The sequence below is a fragment of the Mustela nivalis genome, assembly GCF_964662115.1.
Source record: "Mustela nivalis genome assembly, chromosome: 2".
Classification (NCBI taxonomy): Eukaryota; Metazoa; Chordata; class Mammalia; order Carnivora; family Mustelidae; genus Mustela; species Mustela nivalis.
In genome coordinates this window covers 155,950,668-155,966,318 of record NC_139021.1, presented here as the reverse complement: position 1 = coordinate 155,966,318, position 15,651 = coordinate 155,950,668, and the positions used below count along the sequence as shown (strand labels likewise).

Below are 15,651 nucleotides of genomic sequence, written 5' to 3'. Positions count from 1 at the left end.
TGATCTCAGGGTCCTGGAATAGAGCCCTGCATCGGGCTCTCTGCTCTGCGGGGAGCCTGCTTTCTCCTCTCTCTGCCTGCCTCTCTGCCTACTTGTGATCTCTGTCAAATAAATAAAATCTTAAAAAAAAAACATTTTCAATAAATACATCTAAAATTACTTACTTTGAAGGACTGATACCGTTCATCATTTAACACAGCTTTAACTTCAGAACTTTCTCCATCTTCAATAATTTCCTGCATGGGCAGTGGAAAAATATTTTATAGTAGTGATGGTGAAAAAATCAGAGAGTCAAGGGCTCTCAAATTCCCAGATATAGTAGCTTGATTGTTCAGGAAAATGTATCCCTGTTCCCTCAGAATATTTCCCTAGCAAATCTTGACAAAATAAAGAGACTTCCTGTAAGTTTAGAAATCTCAGCTCATTCTGAGTACTCCTTTATAGTTGTCAGGGATGAAGGCAGAGAAGGATCGGAGTCCAATTCCACAGAAACCAAACCAAAATGTTCACCAATAGTATGCCTAAATGTCTGTAATAATTTTCTCTTCAGTGGCTATGAACTAGCTGAGACAAAATTAACCTGAGCAGGTTAATTTTGGAACCATTGAAAAACCAATCCAAATTCAAGCTCTTAGAACGTCTAGCTCTGAATAGAATTGAGATGATTTTCCTTGAATACTTTACCTTGCACTTAACTTTATTGAAACTTACTTGTGGATGGCCAGCTTTGCTAGGGAATCCTTAAACATTATTATTACGTAAATAATCCCCCATTCCTGGCTCTCTTGTTGGAACACACAGGGAGAGATGGAGAATCAGGTAAACTGCCTGGTCACTCCCACCACCATTCTGGAGGGCAGCATCCTGTAAGAGGAACTGCGGTCCTTCCCACAGCCTGTGTTTGAAGACGGACCATCCCCTGCTGTCCAGCTTTTAGGACACTTGAGTCTTTTACTGTGATCAATGATAGTATGGGAAAGTTCTGTTTCCACTAGCTTTGCCCCATGTGGCCCCAGCTGTGAAAAATACTGGAGTATGGAGTCTGTCTGTCCATCTCTCTGTCTGTCTATCCATCCATCTATCCGTCTGTCCATCCCACATCTACACAGTTGACAGGAAAATCTGTTAACTGCATTTACTTCCCCCTCTTCCCTACATATTAGGAAATCGGACAAATCACATTTCGCCCTTACCTCTATGACACACTTCACTTTGTCCTCCAGGCAGGGAATTCCTTCTGTGTCCTTCATACTGATGATTGTGAATGGCAGGGATTTAAGTACAGAAGCTGCTCTCATAAATGCCAGGCAGAAGACTTCATTTTCTCTGAACTCATAGTTTTCAGCCAGTACCTCAAAGGCATCCTAAAGAATGAAACCAGGTAAGCAAACCACCATCTGTTTCCGGCCCCTGGACTCGCTAGCAGTCACCTGCAAATGCCTCTTGCTCTTCTTGAGTGTCGAAATACCTCCTGAAGGGTGAGATTGGCTCTAGCATATCTTTGCACCCCTACCTTTTAATGAAAGGAGTTGAATTGAAAAGACAGCTCAAAAACAAACAACAAAAAACCAAACAGAGCGCCTCCTAAGGAAACTTTGCGTTCACTGCCATTAGATAATTAGGTATTCAGGAATGATTTAAGCAAAGCCCGATCTCATGCTCACTGCATCCTACTAGTCATTACTAGTCAGAAGCTGCCCTCTTTCCCTGGAGACTTCCACACCAGCCTGTGGCCAGGATTCTGCCTTGGTCACTGGACACTTTCATCTCTTAGCTTGTATTTAAAACACAGTCCTCACCTACCATGGGCATATTGAATGAAAGAAGGGGTGTGATCAGAGTGCCACAGACCCAGGGCAGGTTGTCTGTAGTAGGGCGCATTTGCATTTCAGTAGCTGTAGATGTGTGGCATCCTGCTCTCACGCCCAGTACTGCCGTTCCTTGGTCTTCCTTGTACAGGTGGGGCTGGAAGTCTAGACACTAGAATTTTGTGTTTGATAGACTAACTGCATGTTTTAACCACTTGACTACTTTCTCTAGGCTGGGAGACAAACAGCTGTGGGCGTGTTAGGGTCATTTGAAACACAATTGCCATACTTCAGGGCTGGATGGGGCTTTAGGGACAATCTAGCTGATTTATAGTTGAATGGATATGGCTCAGAAAGAAGTGACTTGCCCAAGATCAGAAAGGTGAAAATCCAGATCTGCTGTCTCTGTGTTTGGCTGCCCAGGAAGGGCTGTGTATGCATTATTGTTGTTTCTTTGGAACTTGCGCTAACTATGTTTTAGACTAATTACAGTATTCGGTTTTTCAAATACTTGCGTTTGACAACTGTTGTGCCCCAAAGTGTCAATTCTCAATAAATAGTAATTTAAAATCATCTCTAAAAAATATACATATATTTCCAAATGTATTTGTCCATTTCTAGGACAGAAGTCGATCCATTTTTGACAAAAAGAGGAGTTAGAGATCAGGCAAAGGGGGTAAGTGAGTGTGGGGAAAACATTCCTAGATTTTTCAGATTTCATTATTGGATTTGTAAATCTGTGGAAAGAAGCTGCATGCCCTTCATTTGCCCTGGATGTTGTAAAGCGCCTTACCGTGAAGATTTGGTTATAGTTGTTTAAAGTGGTTCTTCTCTGACATGCGTATTGAGAGATCTTTTTTATAACAAGTGGTGGAGTCTTCTGGAGCTCTGGGTTGGGATTAGCTGAATAGTCTCTTTTCACCTAAACAAATGCATAAACATCTATTTTTAATAACAATTGATAGTAATAATAATAGATATTATGAAGAAAAAAATTAACAGCAGTTTGATGGCAGTTGTCTCTGGAGAGATGATAAAATTATTGGAGAGTCAATGTTTATGGTATGCACATCTCTAATATTCAGATTTGCTATTGTTAACATGTAATATTTTTGCATCAGAAAAATAAACATGAAAAAGAACAATCAATTAAGTACCATTTTCCTTTTCCATGAACTTAAATAGTCATGGTCTGAAACTTCCAGACAGTTCTAACATGAATAGTGAAGGACTTGGAATTAAGGGTCCAACTTTCCTTATTTTTTTCCTTATGAATGATAATAGTAAGAAAAACAAAACAAAACAGGTGCCCTCTGCTCTTCTGGCTACCAGAACATCAAGGCTTCCACATTTTGAAATATTTGTGTATAGTCTTATTCATAAAACTAGCTACCATTTATTGGGTGCTGTATTTCTTTTTCTTTCTTTTTTTTTTTTTTTTTTTTTAATTTGACAGACAGAGATCCCAAGTAGGCAGAGATGCAGGCAGAGAGAGAGGAGGAAGCAGGCTCTCTGCAGAGCAGAGAGCCCAATGCAGGGCTCAATCCCAGGACCCTCGGATCATGACCCGGGCCAAAGACAGAGGCTTTAATCCACTGAGCCACCCAGGCACCCCTATTGGATGCTGTAGATCAGGCTCTGTGGTAAGTGCTTTGCCTTATGTGACTCTAGTTCTCATAACCATCTTGTCAGGCAGGTCTTACTGCTATCTTATATTGTAGAGGAGGAAAAGGAAGCTCAGAATAGGTAAGTCATTTTCCCGTGGTCACACAGGGAGTAAGCAGAAAACCTGGATCTAACCCAGGTCTGTTGACTACTACAGCCCATGTTCCTAATCCTCAAGTGAAGGGCAATGAAAATCACAACCATAACACTTACAAGCTGGTGTTTCCCTGTCGTCTCCACTGGTGTTCCTGCTGCCATGGATTCTATCAGCCAGGAGACATCAAGGAGTTCGAGCTGGGAGCTGACTTTATGATTCTGTCCCTGCAGCCACTCCAGGACCTCTGAGCCCGAGTTGTTTTCTGCCACAATGTGGGTGATGGAATCACTGTAGAAGGCAAGGCAGCATTAAGGGCTGAAGGGAATTTCAAGTGAGGAGTGTTCCTCTTACCTCAGGGTGTTTGGAACATTCTGTCTAATGAAGAAAAATGCATACTAGACCCGATTATAGGCACAGAGAATTTAGGCCTCCATGGAAGGGATTCTGTATTAATTAGTGTAGCCATAGTGGTCTATGTTACATTAAGAAAACATTAACAAGATTGTGGTCTTTGGAAAACCAAAGTCCAGAGAAGTTGGAAGATAAGAAATTGTTAGTAAAAAAGCACTCTTCGTGTGGCTTTGGTGGGCCATTTCATTTTTATTTGTAGAGGGCTTCAGCCTGATGCCTTTCCATCTGACCCGCAATGAGAAATACATTTTATATCATGACCTAAAAGAGAAAGAGATACATGTAGATATGTTTGTAACATCCCATTAAATGGATCTCACAACACATTAACAGATGGTAACCAGCTTTGAGGAAATACTGCTTTCCAAGTTTGTCAAAGCTCGGGCTCGTGGTGGAGGATAGGTGGGAAGCTTTCCCCCAGTAACCACTGAGCCTGTACCATGCTTCAGCACGATCCTGGTATCTTTCATCCATCATCTCATTTAATACTCCCAAAGCTCCTCAAGGAAGTGTTAACATTATTCATACTTCAAAAATGGGGAAACTGAACAACAGAGTTTACGTGAAAATCTGAAGGTCACACAGCTAGTAAATGGTATTGATCCTTTTTGATGGTCTCTTTCTGGGTCAAGTATATTATTTCTGGTTTTCAATAAGTTGTCACAGTCAGCATCATATCATTGGATCCAATGTTTTTAAAGGCTTTTTCCATTCAAATAATCTATGAATCTGGGAGATAGTAAGATGCATGTCTAGGCATCCAAGAGAAAAACAGAATTCTTTTCTGTTGCCCACTTCTCTTATTTGACTTCCTCTTTCTCTTTCTCCCTTTTTGAATTGACTCTTGGATTCATTGGGTGTTTTTTGGTTCACTGTTATATTCACAGCTCTAGGTTCCTTGTGATGGTGTGGCAGGAAGTTGGATACCAAAGAAGAAAAGGGAAGTTTCTGGATATTAGTATCTTATGTGAAGCAGACAGTTAATAATATGACAAGACATGAGGCTTGGACAACATCTGCAAGTGGTATGCAGAGAAGGAGAAGAGCTGATGTGAGCTGGGAGAGGCAGGATGGCTTTGTGGAAGGAGGGGTTTGTGTCTAGTCTGGATGGATGGGGAGGAATAGGGGCCTGGAAGGCAGAACTTCAGGTCCTCCTGGAAGAAAAGATTCAGAGACCAGAAGGAAAGTAAGAGAATTGGCTGGACCAGAGTGAAGAGTTTATGTTGGGAAGTAGTTGTATACATGGCTGAGTCAGTTAGGACAACCATGTTATAGAAGGTCTTAGAAGCCTGGTTGAGGAGGTTGCATTTCATTTTCTGGGGTTGTGGAACCAGTGAAGGATTTCGTGAGCGGATCATGCATAGCCTCAGTATGTCATTTTAAAAGGCTAATCTGGGGGTACCTGGGTGGCTTAGTTGTTAAGCATCTGCCTTCGGCTCAGGTCATGATCCCAGGGTCCTGGGATCGAGCCCCACATTGGGCTCTCCACTCAGCGTGAAGCCTGCTTCTCCCTCCCCAACTCCCCCTGTTTGTGTCTCTCTCCCTGTCAAATAAATAAATTTTTTTTAAAAATCTTAAAAAAAAAAAAAAAGAAAAAGAAAAAGGCTAATCTGGTTCACACAGTAATTTGGAGGGGAGAGTGCTGGGTGGGAAGGGTTGGGAGCTGCTTAGAATGAAATCATGAGAGGTGCCTGGGTGGCTTGGTTAAGCAACTGCCTTTGGCTCAGGTCACGATCCCAGGGTCCTGGGGTCGAGCCCCGTGTTGGGCTTCTTGCTTAGTGTGGATCCTGCTTCTCCTTCTCCCTCTGCCTGCTACTCTGCCTGCTTGTGCTCTCTCTGTCAAATAAATAAATAAAATTGTTTAAAAAAAAAAAAAGAAGAAGAAGAAGAATGAAATCATGACCACATTTGAGATGATTCTAACCGAGTCCAGCTCCTGTAGCACCAGGAAGGAAGGCAGAGGAGACATAGGAGGGGCCTCTGGCATTAGTTCCCCTCTAACAGCTGAAGTAGAGAGAAAATACTACTTTCCTCTATCACAGTACAGTAAAAGTGCTTTTGGTAGAAATAGGGATTTAAGAAGTCTGTTTGGGTGAGGAGTGGAAATGAAATTTGTTTCAGGCATGCTGCATGGCAAGAGGTCCTACTGAGAATGTCCGGTTGTCGGTGGGGATGTGAGGCTGGCCTGGGAGAGAACTGGGGCTGGAGGCCAGAGTGGAGCCATCTGGATGGTAGGAGGCACAGGGGCCAAAGCAGAAGTTCTTCATGGTGAAACCACATCTGTCAAGAGTTGGGGGAGGGGCGCCTGGGTGGCTCAGTGGGTTGGGCCGCTGCCTTCGGCTTGGGTCATGATCTCAGGGTCCTGGGATCGAGTCCCGCATCGGGCTCTCTGCTCAGCGGGGAGCCTGCTTCCTCCTCTCTCTCTCTGCCTGCCTCTCTGCCTACTTGTAATCTCTCTCTGTCAAATAAATAAATAAATAAATCTTTAAAAAAAAAAAAAAAGTTGGGGGAGACAGCTCACTGCATCTTGTTCTAGGTCCTCATCATTCCAAAAGTGACTCTTAATAAGCTTCTTGAAAAGTTCTTTATGTGCAGATTTTAAGAAGACAACAGAAGGATTAATAGAGCTACACAGGAAGTGTGATTCCATCTAGACTTCTGACCTTTGGAGGAAACTTTATTATTATATTATCGTTAATTATAGCATTTGTATTATAATTAGTATTAAGGTTCTGTCTTAACAACAAACGGGGGCGATAATAGAGCACACACACAAAATCGAACAGGACCCCTTCTGCCATCCACACAGGGCTACCCAGAGTTCAGCACTGCTTATGCCTGGTTCCCACACAGTAAACACAGAAATTGAAAGTCAGCATTTAGGAAATTTCATTGTAATTTAGCACTATCAAAGTAGCTTCTTATAGGTTGTTTTTTGATGAAAGCATTGATCATTAAAAGTTTTTGAAAACTGGTCCTTTACCACAAGTAACTTAAGAAACATGGTCTGGAGAATAATCTGCTCTAGCCAGTCTCCATCCCCTGTCTTCTTGAGTTGCCTGAGTTGGGCTCCCGGGGGCCAGCTGCATCTAGCCTATGATGTGCTTCCTGCCCCAGGCTCATCCTGCGCCCTTTGCAGACCATGCACAGTCTCTGTGCCTTTGCTCACTTTCAGTTCTGAGCCCTTAGCAACAGCACTAAGGAAAGCCACTGCCTCCCATGTGTTCTGCCGACAATATCTTAGTGTCGTGTTGTGGTGGCTTTTTGTCTGTTTGCTGCCAGGGTAATTTTCTCTCTGCTCTGACCATGCCAGTGTTGGAAATATTAATAATATGGGAATATCACTATGTGCCAGACCCTATGGCAGGTGTATCTCATGCATTCTCTCATCTAACAGTCAGTAACACTATGAGAAAAGAGACCTTGAAGACATTAAAAGTTCACCCAGCTGATAACTGCTGAAGCAGGGGTTCAGTCCCCATTCTGTGCTAATCGACAGCCTGTGTGCGGGGCTACACCGAGCTGCCCCCTGTGACTTTGTGCTTCTGCCACAGCAGTGGAGAGTGCTGCACCTTTCCGCAGAAGGAAGAACATATCTGGAAGGGAATCATCATCATCAAAAACCCTGATTCTCTCCAAAACGCAGAAACAGAGGTCCAGTAACACTTTCTGTTGACTATACTGTCCCTGCTGCTGCCACATGGAATTTGTTGTTGGTATTTTATGTCCAATAGCATGTGGACTTCGGTGAGACTACAGGACATGGACAGCTGTCCCAGGAAATCTGAAAGAATAGTTGCCATAGCTACACACCAAGATGGAGAAGCCACACGGAGGCTGTCAGGTTCTCTGAGCTCTGAATTTTAGGTGAATTTTACCTAAACCTCACAGAGAGGCAAAGGCAAAAGTGCTGAAGGGGAGCCCTGGTGATCATCTTCCAGATTTAGGCCCCTCGCCATCCACTCTTACCTCCCCTGCCCCACCACTGCTCTCTCTTCACTGGGGATGTCTCTGGACCCATCCCTGCCTCTAGCAGAGTAGCCAGAATGCCTGGGCACGTGTGGGGATGCTACATAATGATCCACCAACAATATAACATACAGGTGTACCCAGAAGAAAAGACCAGAGAATATTCCACAATACTCCAGACTGTTAGGAAAAAATACAAACACACACACACACGTTTATTCTTTTTTCTTTTTTTTTTTTTTAAAGATTTTTTCTTTATTTATCTGACAGAGATCACAAGTAGGCAGAGAGGCAGGCAGAGAGAGAGGAGGAAGCAGGCTCCCCGCAGAGCAGAGAGCCCGATGTGGGGCTCGATCCCAGGACCCTGGTATCATGACCCGAGCCGAAGGCAGAGGCTTAACCCACTGAGCCACCCAGATGCCCCTACACACGTTTATTCTTACTAAGTCTTCGCAAGTCTTACGAGGTGGGCAATATCATTTCAGATGAGAAAACCAAGGCTTGTGGAGGCTCTGTGAAGCCAGGATTCAAACCCAGCTGTGCATGACTCAAGCAAACTCTTAACGTTCTACTAGACTGTGGTTAGACCCCTGAGTGAGGTGTTGTTTTAAGTTTTTTTTTCCCTATATTTTCCCACTTTCTGTCATGAACCATCTATCATCACTTTCTACTTAGGGGGAAAAATACACATGATGTCATTTTTAAGGGCGAAATCTGGGTCTGGGGCTGAAGTGGTACCTGCCTTGGCCCTGGAGTCCTCAGTTCTTTCCTTATACTAAAAGAGGACAGTACCCCAGGCAGCAGCCCCAAACCTCTCCCAAAGACCCCAGGGTGCTGTGGAGATGACTGTTCCTGAAATGTCAATGGATTTCTTTAAGTGCACCTAGTTTGTTCTTTCTTTCTCTTTCTTTCTTTCTTTAAGATTTTATTTATTTATTTGAGAGAGAGAGTGAGAAAGAGAGAGCAGGAGAGGAGAGAACCTCAGAGGGAGAAGCAGACTCCCCACTGAGCAGAGAGCCCAACTTGGGGCTTGATCCCTGGACTCTGATCCTGGGATCCTGGGATCATGGCCTGAGCTACATTTATCTGACTGAGCCGTCCAGGTGCCCCAAGTGCACCTAGTTTCTTAGCCAGGGCCAATTACTGATGTCTTGGATTAGGTTTAAGAGGGCTTGAATCAATTATAACAATTCTGAAGTAGGATTTGTCCCTCAGCTTCTCATAGTGAAAATGAGTCTTCTCTTTCAACTAGTGCTCAACTGAAATGTGCTTGGCTTGGCCCTTGGTGTCCCTGAGGGCAGGGACAATGTTATCATCTGCTTAATTATTGTCTAGATGATAATTATACCTGGTGCCCAGTACATGGCCAGATTCAGAGCAACAGTGAATAGATAGACCATTGGTGGAATGAATGAATAAATGGATTAATCAGTAGCTCTAAGGGAAATAAACTCTAGTGTCTACCAGAGACACCCAAGAAGCTGGGTTAAAATCCAGGTGCCTGGACCCTATTAGCAGATTCAAATTCAGTAAGTCTTACCTAGAGCCTAGGAATATGCTCCTTTGGTAATTCAAATGTAGTCAGTTCTAGTTATTCATTGGTGCATAACCAGCTCTCCCAAAATGGCTTAAAAAGAGCAACAATTTTATTATACCTCATAATTTTGTGGGTCAAGAATTCAGGCAGCTGTTGGGTATGGTGCCCATGGGAGTGTGACCCGCCAAATGGCTCAGTGTGCCTGCACATTGGTGAGCATGGCAGGGAGACTGGGTTCGTGCATCTGTCAACCTAAATACCTTCATGTGTCCTCTCTCAGAGGGACTCAAACATCTTATGCGAGGCTGTGAGATCCAGGGAACAGCAGAAGCCCCAGGGCCCCTTATGACCCAGCATCAAAAGTCACATAGTGTCACTCTATTGGTTGAAGTAGTCACAAGCCCTCCCAAATGCAAGGGAACAGAGACTAGTCCTTGCCTCTTCTTGGGAGCAACCGTATTTCCAAACTACCCCACAGCCCAAGAAGTATACTTTGAGAAGTGTTGCCATAGAGAAAAGTCTTGAATGGCCCCCACACTGCACCTAGGGCTCAATGGAAGCCATGTTTCCAATATAGTACTCATTCCTCTGTAGGTATGTGAGATAGCTTTAGCAGGTACGTAGCAGAACACTAAAAAGGCATATGTATTTATACCTACACGTTAAAATTATGCATATCAGACCCATGGTTTTTATGGGTTTCACGGTGTTTATATGATTCCTTAGACAAGGTTAAGTTATTTTTAACAATTCATCTTAGAGACAATTGAAGGAGACCTAGTAAGTATATAATAGCACATGCGGTAAAAGATAGTATAAAAATTGTGATTGTGGCATTCAGATGTCCAGAAAGCCCTGAGTTAATAGAATTAATTCACCCATTTTGGTTCTGCCTTTTTTTTTTCTTCTGATAACTGTATCTTCACTGTTCCTGTCTTTCTTTTCCTAGTTGGTCCTTCCTCACAGTACAATTAGAAAAATTCTTCATGAAGAAAGAGACAGCCACTTTTCTTTGCCTGGAGACAGACTGACCCCCTGTCTGACTTCTCCAGCCTTCCCGGATGGTTACCTGCTTTTATCTTTGTCTTTAAAATGGTTTTTTCCCCCTAGAGAGGTCATCCCCAATTCTTCCCATCTGATGTAGGGCTTATCCTGTAAATGGTAATTTTATTTTAAACAATAATTTACAGTTAAACTGAGCTGTTTACTATTTAAAAACCCTCCTGCCTCCCTTAGCAACTGATCTGTTTCAGAGTCCCTGACATAGAAAAATAAAGAGTTTTATTTGGTTTTATCTCACACTTAAACTACCACCAGTAGGTAGGTTTCTATTTCCAGCTCTGACATACCTAAAAACAAAGGGTCTTGCCTTGATTTTTTTTTTGGTTCCACCTTGAATGAGATTATGAACATTAACTGAGAGTCCACAGATTTTGAAATGTGAAGTAATTTGGACCGGAGAAGGACTAGAACTTACAATGCATGTTCTCGAATTTATAAAGTCTTTATTATTTTGCTGATTACAAAAGTAATACTGGTGCATCATAGAAAAAAATTTTAATTACAAAAACTAATCTTGGTAATCACAAGTTCCCTTGGCTGGTTTTGTATTCACCAGATAAATCATTCTTGGAGCAAATATTTCCTGAAGCTACTCTGTAGAAGAAAAATGTCAAAGGTCTGAGGGTAAGCTCTACAGGATGGCCCCCATGATGCCCTTGCCCTTGTGGAGCCAGTGAGGAGGAATTGGATGAGGTTAGTATTAAAGCCAAGTGGCAGAGTTGGGGCCAGCCCTGTACCATGGATTACATCCAGGTACTGGGAAGGAAGTTCTGTCCTCTGGGAGGGTTTCCAGGGGTCTTAGGTCTTGGACTCAGGGAAGTGTAGGGAGAAGGGATTCAAGGTTGGGTTGCATCTTGCATCAGACAATATGTTCCAAAGATATCCTTGTGGGTGAATTAAGGAGATTTGAGCAGGACAAAAGTATCATCCACTGGGTTTCTACTGCTCCAACAGTGGAACTGAGCCAGTGTTAGGCTGCTGAGGGGAGGCACCCTGGGTGCGACCCTTTCTAGCCATAGCTCTTTCTTCTTCTACATCAGCGGTTTAGGTCAAGACATAGTGGATTCACTATTGTGTTCATAGAGGAGGGTCGATGACAGAGTTTTAAAATAGCTCAAAGTACTGAAACCAGGAATGAAATAAGAACATGACAGGCACTAGATTCTCATCCTCCTCTGGCTTGACCTAGATAATTTGAGGATTATGAAGTTGCTCTAAAATTTAGAATGTTAGTCATGGAATAAAGTTCATTACCATTTTCATGAATGTGCAAAATGCCCCAAATCACTTGACATCTCCCCTGATTTCTATTTTAAAACCCAACTTCCTATGGGCCATTGACCAGCATGTCTTCTGAAATATAACATTAATATAACATATAATATAAGTGAAACCAATTCCAAATATAAGGATACAGGGCACATATGCTGGAGAATGAAATAGCTCCAGATAGGTCAGTGGGTTCAGATACACCATTTCTAAGCTATGGGTTCAGATCCAGCTAAAGTAGGTGTCAGATTTCTTCCTCATATGTAATCCTCCTGGCAGCCAAGAATGTACTAGAAACTATGGAGATTGCTACCTCTTTTCAGAGCATATATATGTTTTTAGCTCCTCTTTTTTTGAATCTTATATATTAGAAAAGGAAGGGATAGTCTTCGTTATTGAGAAGTTTCCTTTCTTTTAGATATCAACTTTCTTCATTTTTATTTAAAATATATACTTATTGTAAAAAAAATTGTAAAACACAGAATAAAAGCAACCATAATCCCTTCCTAATAACCCCTTCCTTATAAAAATAACCACTTAAATTATTTTGATAGGTTTGTTAGGTTTTCTGTCTTTGTAATGTTTGTTTTTATCATTTGACCCAGTCCATATTGTGGAGATAGAATCCTCTCTTATGGTTTTGCTGTAAGGGTCAGTGGATCCAGCTTATTAACAATAGGACGATCACACTTTACATCTGTGTAACTGTTTTTTAACTTACCAGAGCACACTGATGTCCATCATCACATTTGGTGATTATCTCAGATAGAACAAACCATTTTTCAGGAAGCTAAGTTCATAGAGTGGGGAGAGGGTCTGGCTCCATACTTCATGGCCGGGAAGGGTCAGAGCCAGAATTAGGGATCTCTAGACTTCTGATCTCAAAACTTTTCCCTACCACAATTTCTAGTGCCCTTTCCAATGAAAGACTATGTATTTGTGCACAGAAATTCCGTTTGAGAGCTGGGACTTCTACTTCCTGTGGTTTCTTTTTGAGCCATCACACACATTTGTATTTAATGTGTCTTCTGGGCTGTCAGCCTGGGAGCTTTGCCACCATCATATACATGGGAGCCGTTTGCTCACCATGCACCACTTTTCCTCTGTAGCCTGAGCCCTAGGCTTGGTCCTTGGCAGCGGTTATCAGATGCACAGAGCTGCCTCTCTGGCTCTGTGGCCAAAAGAAGAAACTTGCCTCCTGTGTCTCTCCAAGTACCTGCCTCAGCCACCGTGTCTATACTTGTAACTGCGCCTGTAACTAGTCAGCCCTTGCTGGAGGTGTGGACGAGAGCTTTTCAACTGAGAGCTTTCTATGTAAGTGGTACCTTGACCATCTGGCTGTCGCTTTCCTGTCTGGCCCTTGTCAGATTTCTTTACCACAAAAAGCAGTTCCATATTTGTTGAGGCTTTTCATTTCTTCTTTTTACATTTCCTTTTTTAAAATTCTGGGTTTGAGCCTCTTTACCTACATCATCTTTTCTTCCCCTAATTCCAACATTTTATGTACGTCTGTAAGATTAGGTAGACTTAACAGTTAGGTGAAATCTGCAATTCCACAGAAGGGATGTTATGATTTGGCGCTTAACATCCTAAATGAGATAGGGGTTAAAATGAAAACAAGAGGCAGAGGTGGGGAAAGGAGAACACACCAAGAAAAACCAGATGGAGGGAGAGACCATGGGAGACCCGGGAATTTCTGATTAGGGCATTTTAGTAAAAAAAATAAATAAATAAAATGTTACTGTGATTTTGAATCGTCATATGAATTATGAATATTTTGCAAATCATTCATATCTTATTATTGACTTTTGACACGTTTGTCTAGCAATTTGAAGTTGGCATTTCTTCAGCAGGAAATTCTTGTTAATTTTGTTTTAATATCAAAGACTATTTTTAAAATAAAAAATATTATTTTCACATAGAATTCTCACAGTTTTTCCTGAGAAAGTTGTGGTCAGTCTCTTCCTTGGACAATCAAAGCCAGCCAGTTGCTTTGATTATCCTTTATCCGTTGCAAGCCCCTGGCTGTGTTCTGTGAAGAGCTAATTTAACAGTTAGAAAAACAACAAGACTAATTGCTGGGATGAGTGGGGTTGTGCGTGAATGAGTCTAGGGGACCCAAGAGGTGGCCTCAGTAGCCCTTTTGTCTGTGCTCTGACCTCGTCACTCTCAGCACCATGACTACCAGTCCTGGACAGAGCTGTCCTTGAATCTTTAACCAGTGCTCCTCACTCTGCGAACCCCACTGGGACAGCTCATTGGAAAAGCATGATCAAGGCCACATTTGGGTGCCTGTGGAGAGCCAGCAACAGTCTCTCATCCTACCCCATCACAGACACTGGTCACCTCAGTACAGCCAGGGATTTAGTTTAATTGCCAAGAACCCAAACCATTCTTTCTGCCTCAGAGTAGCTGAAATTTTTTTATTGAACTTAGTGGGGTTTTGTCCAGTTTAGTCAGGAACAAAATTGAGTGGTTTCAGCATTAAATTTTCCAATTAAGTTTCTATCACCATCTCTGGAAAACTCATCTCATAATGGTGAAAGGCAAAACAAAACAACCAACCAAACAAAAACCCCTCAAACCCTATCTTTTGGTGCCAACTAGTTTTAGTATAATTGTATCAGTCCCCACTCATGTTATTGCCCTTAATTAGTTGGCTCAAATATGTTCTTTGATTTCAAACCCATTTTCCCAGTGGGAATATCATCTTTTCTGTATTGGGAAGAAGACATAATTTCCTTGGGTTCCACAGAAACTGTTCACAAAAGCCCTGCTTATTCACAAAGTGAAATCAGTGATGTCCTACCTGAGCTCATCTTCAACCCTGAATCCTTTCCTTCGTGCCAGCTCCATGAGGAAGGCTCGACGGGTGGTTCCCATTTTCTTCTCCAAAATATAGAGGACCAAATCCTGAAATTTGATGTCATGAGAAGGACAGACCATCGAGGCACCCATTTGCCTGGGCTTCTTCTTCCGAGGACCCAAGTGGACCATTTGCAAAGGATTCGTGGGAAGAGGCATCTGAGGCTTCTGTCTGTGCCATCAAGCAGTGTCTCCAGAAGTGAGGGAGAGCCTGCCCTCCTTCATGAAGAGGTCTGATGTCATTGTACTAGAAGATTCTCATTCAGGGCAAGGTTTCCTGGGCTCTGCCCTGCTGACAGCTTCCTGCTGAAGAGCAATGAAGAATGTTTATCTCGGTCTAGCTCATTTGTTCAATGTGGAAATCATAATGGAAACAGTAAATTAACTTTGCTTTCCTGTGCATTATCTTACCAGATCCTCAGAATAACCTCATGAGGAAGGTAGGGAAGCATCTTGACTCCCATGTTAGCATCTGTCTATCCATTTATTAGTCATTCATTCAGTCATTCATTTAGGCCTCTCTTGTCTTTATTTTTTATTCCTTTTTGCATTTTTGCTTATATTCTCTTCCAACTTGCTTGCATTCTCTTAGGCAGTCATTATAATACATTGGATTTCTATAGTTTCCATGGGTGTTACATGTTTTGTATAGTTGTTTTGATTTTACGTAAGTGGCACTGTTAAATTTCTCATTCTGCTGATCACTTTTTCACTCAAAAAAGTGGATCAGATCCCTCCACATTATTCTGTGTTCTAATCTGTTACCTCTAATTGCTCCACAGTAGTTTATTATGGACATTTTAGCTATGTTGGTGCATTTTGTAAGTGAGGAAACCAAGGCTCAGTCAGCTTACTCAAGATCACAGAGTAAGAGGCAGAACCAGGTCTTAAACTCAGGTCTTCAGACTTCAAATGTTACATATTTTAGTTTTCTCAGTAAACTAAGGTTGCCTGGAGAATAGTCTATT

General features: G+C 42.3%; 2 protein-coding genes across 5 annotated transcripts in view; one reads left to right on the top strand and one right to left on the bottom strand.

Moving 5' to 3' along the window:
• Positions 1-15,040, bottom strand: part of DNTT (DNA nucleotidylexotransferase) — a 30,939-nt gene extending 15,899 nt beyond the window's left edge. The window contains exons 1-5 of one of the 3 annotated variants that reach the window (XM_082722122.1): positions 14,628-15,040; positions 3,687-3,858; positions 2,602-2,730; positions 1,194-1,364; positions 165-236 (exon numbers count right to left, since the gene is read on the bottom strand). In XM_082722122.1, coding sequence (XP_082578248.1) covers positions 165-236; positions 1,194-1,364; positions 2,602-2,730; positions 3,687-3,858; positions 14,628-14,842 — 759 coding nt within the window. In that variant the 5' untranslated portion in view covers positions 14,843-15,040. The remainder of the gene's footprint in view (positions 1-164; positions 237-1,193; positions 1,365-2,601; positions 2,731-3,686; positions 3,859-14,627) is intronic. The other 2 variants (XM_082722121.1, XM_082722123.1) reach the window with 2 other exon arrangements.
• Positions 15,035-15,651, top strand: part of BLNK (B cell linker) — a 101,422-nt gene continuing 100,805 nt past the window's right edge. For both annotated transcript variants that reach the window (XM_082722108.1, XM_082722102.1), the window contains exon 1: positions 15,035-15,123. The gene's annotated coding sequence lies outside the window, so the exon portion shown is untranslated. The remainder of the gene's footprint in view (positions 15,124-15,651) is intronic.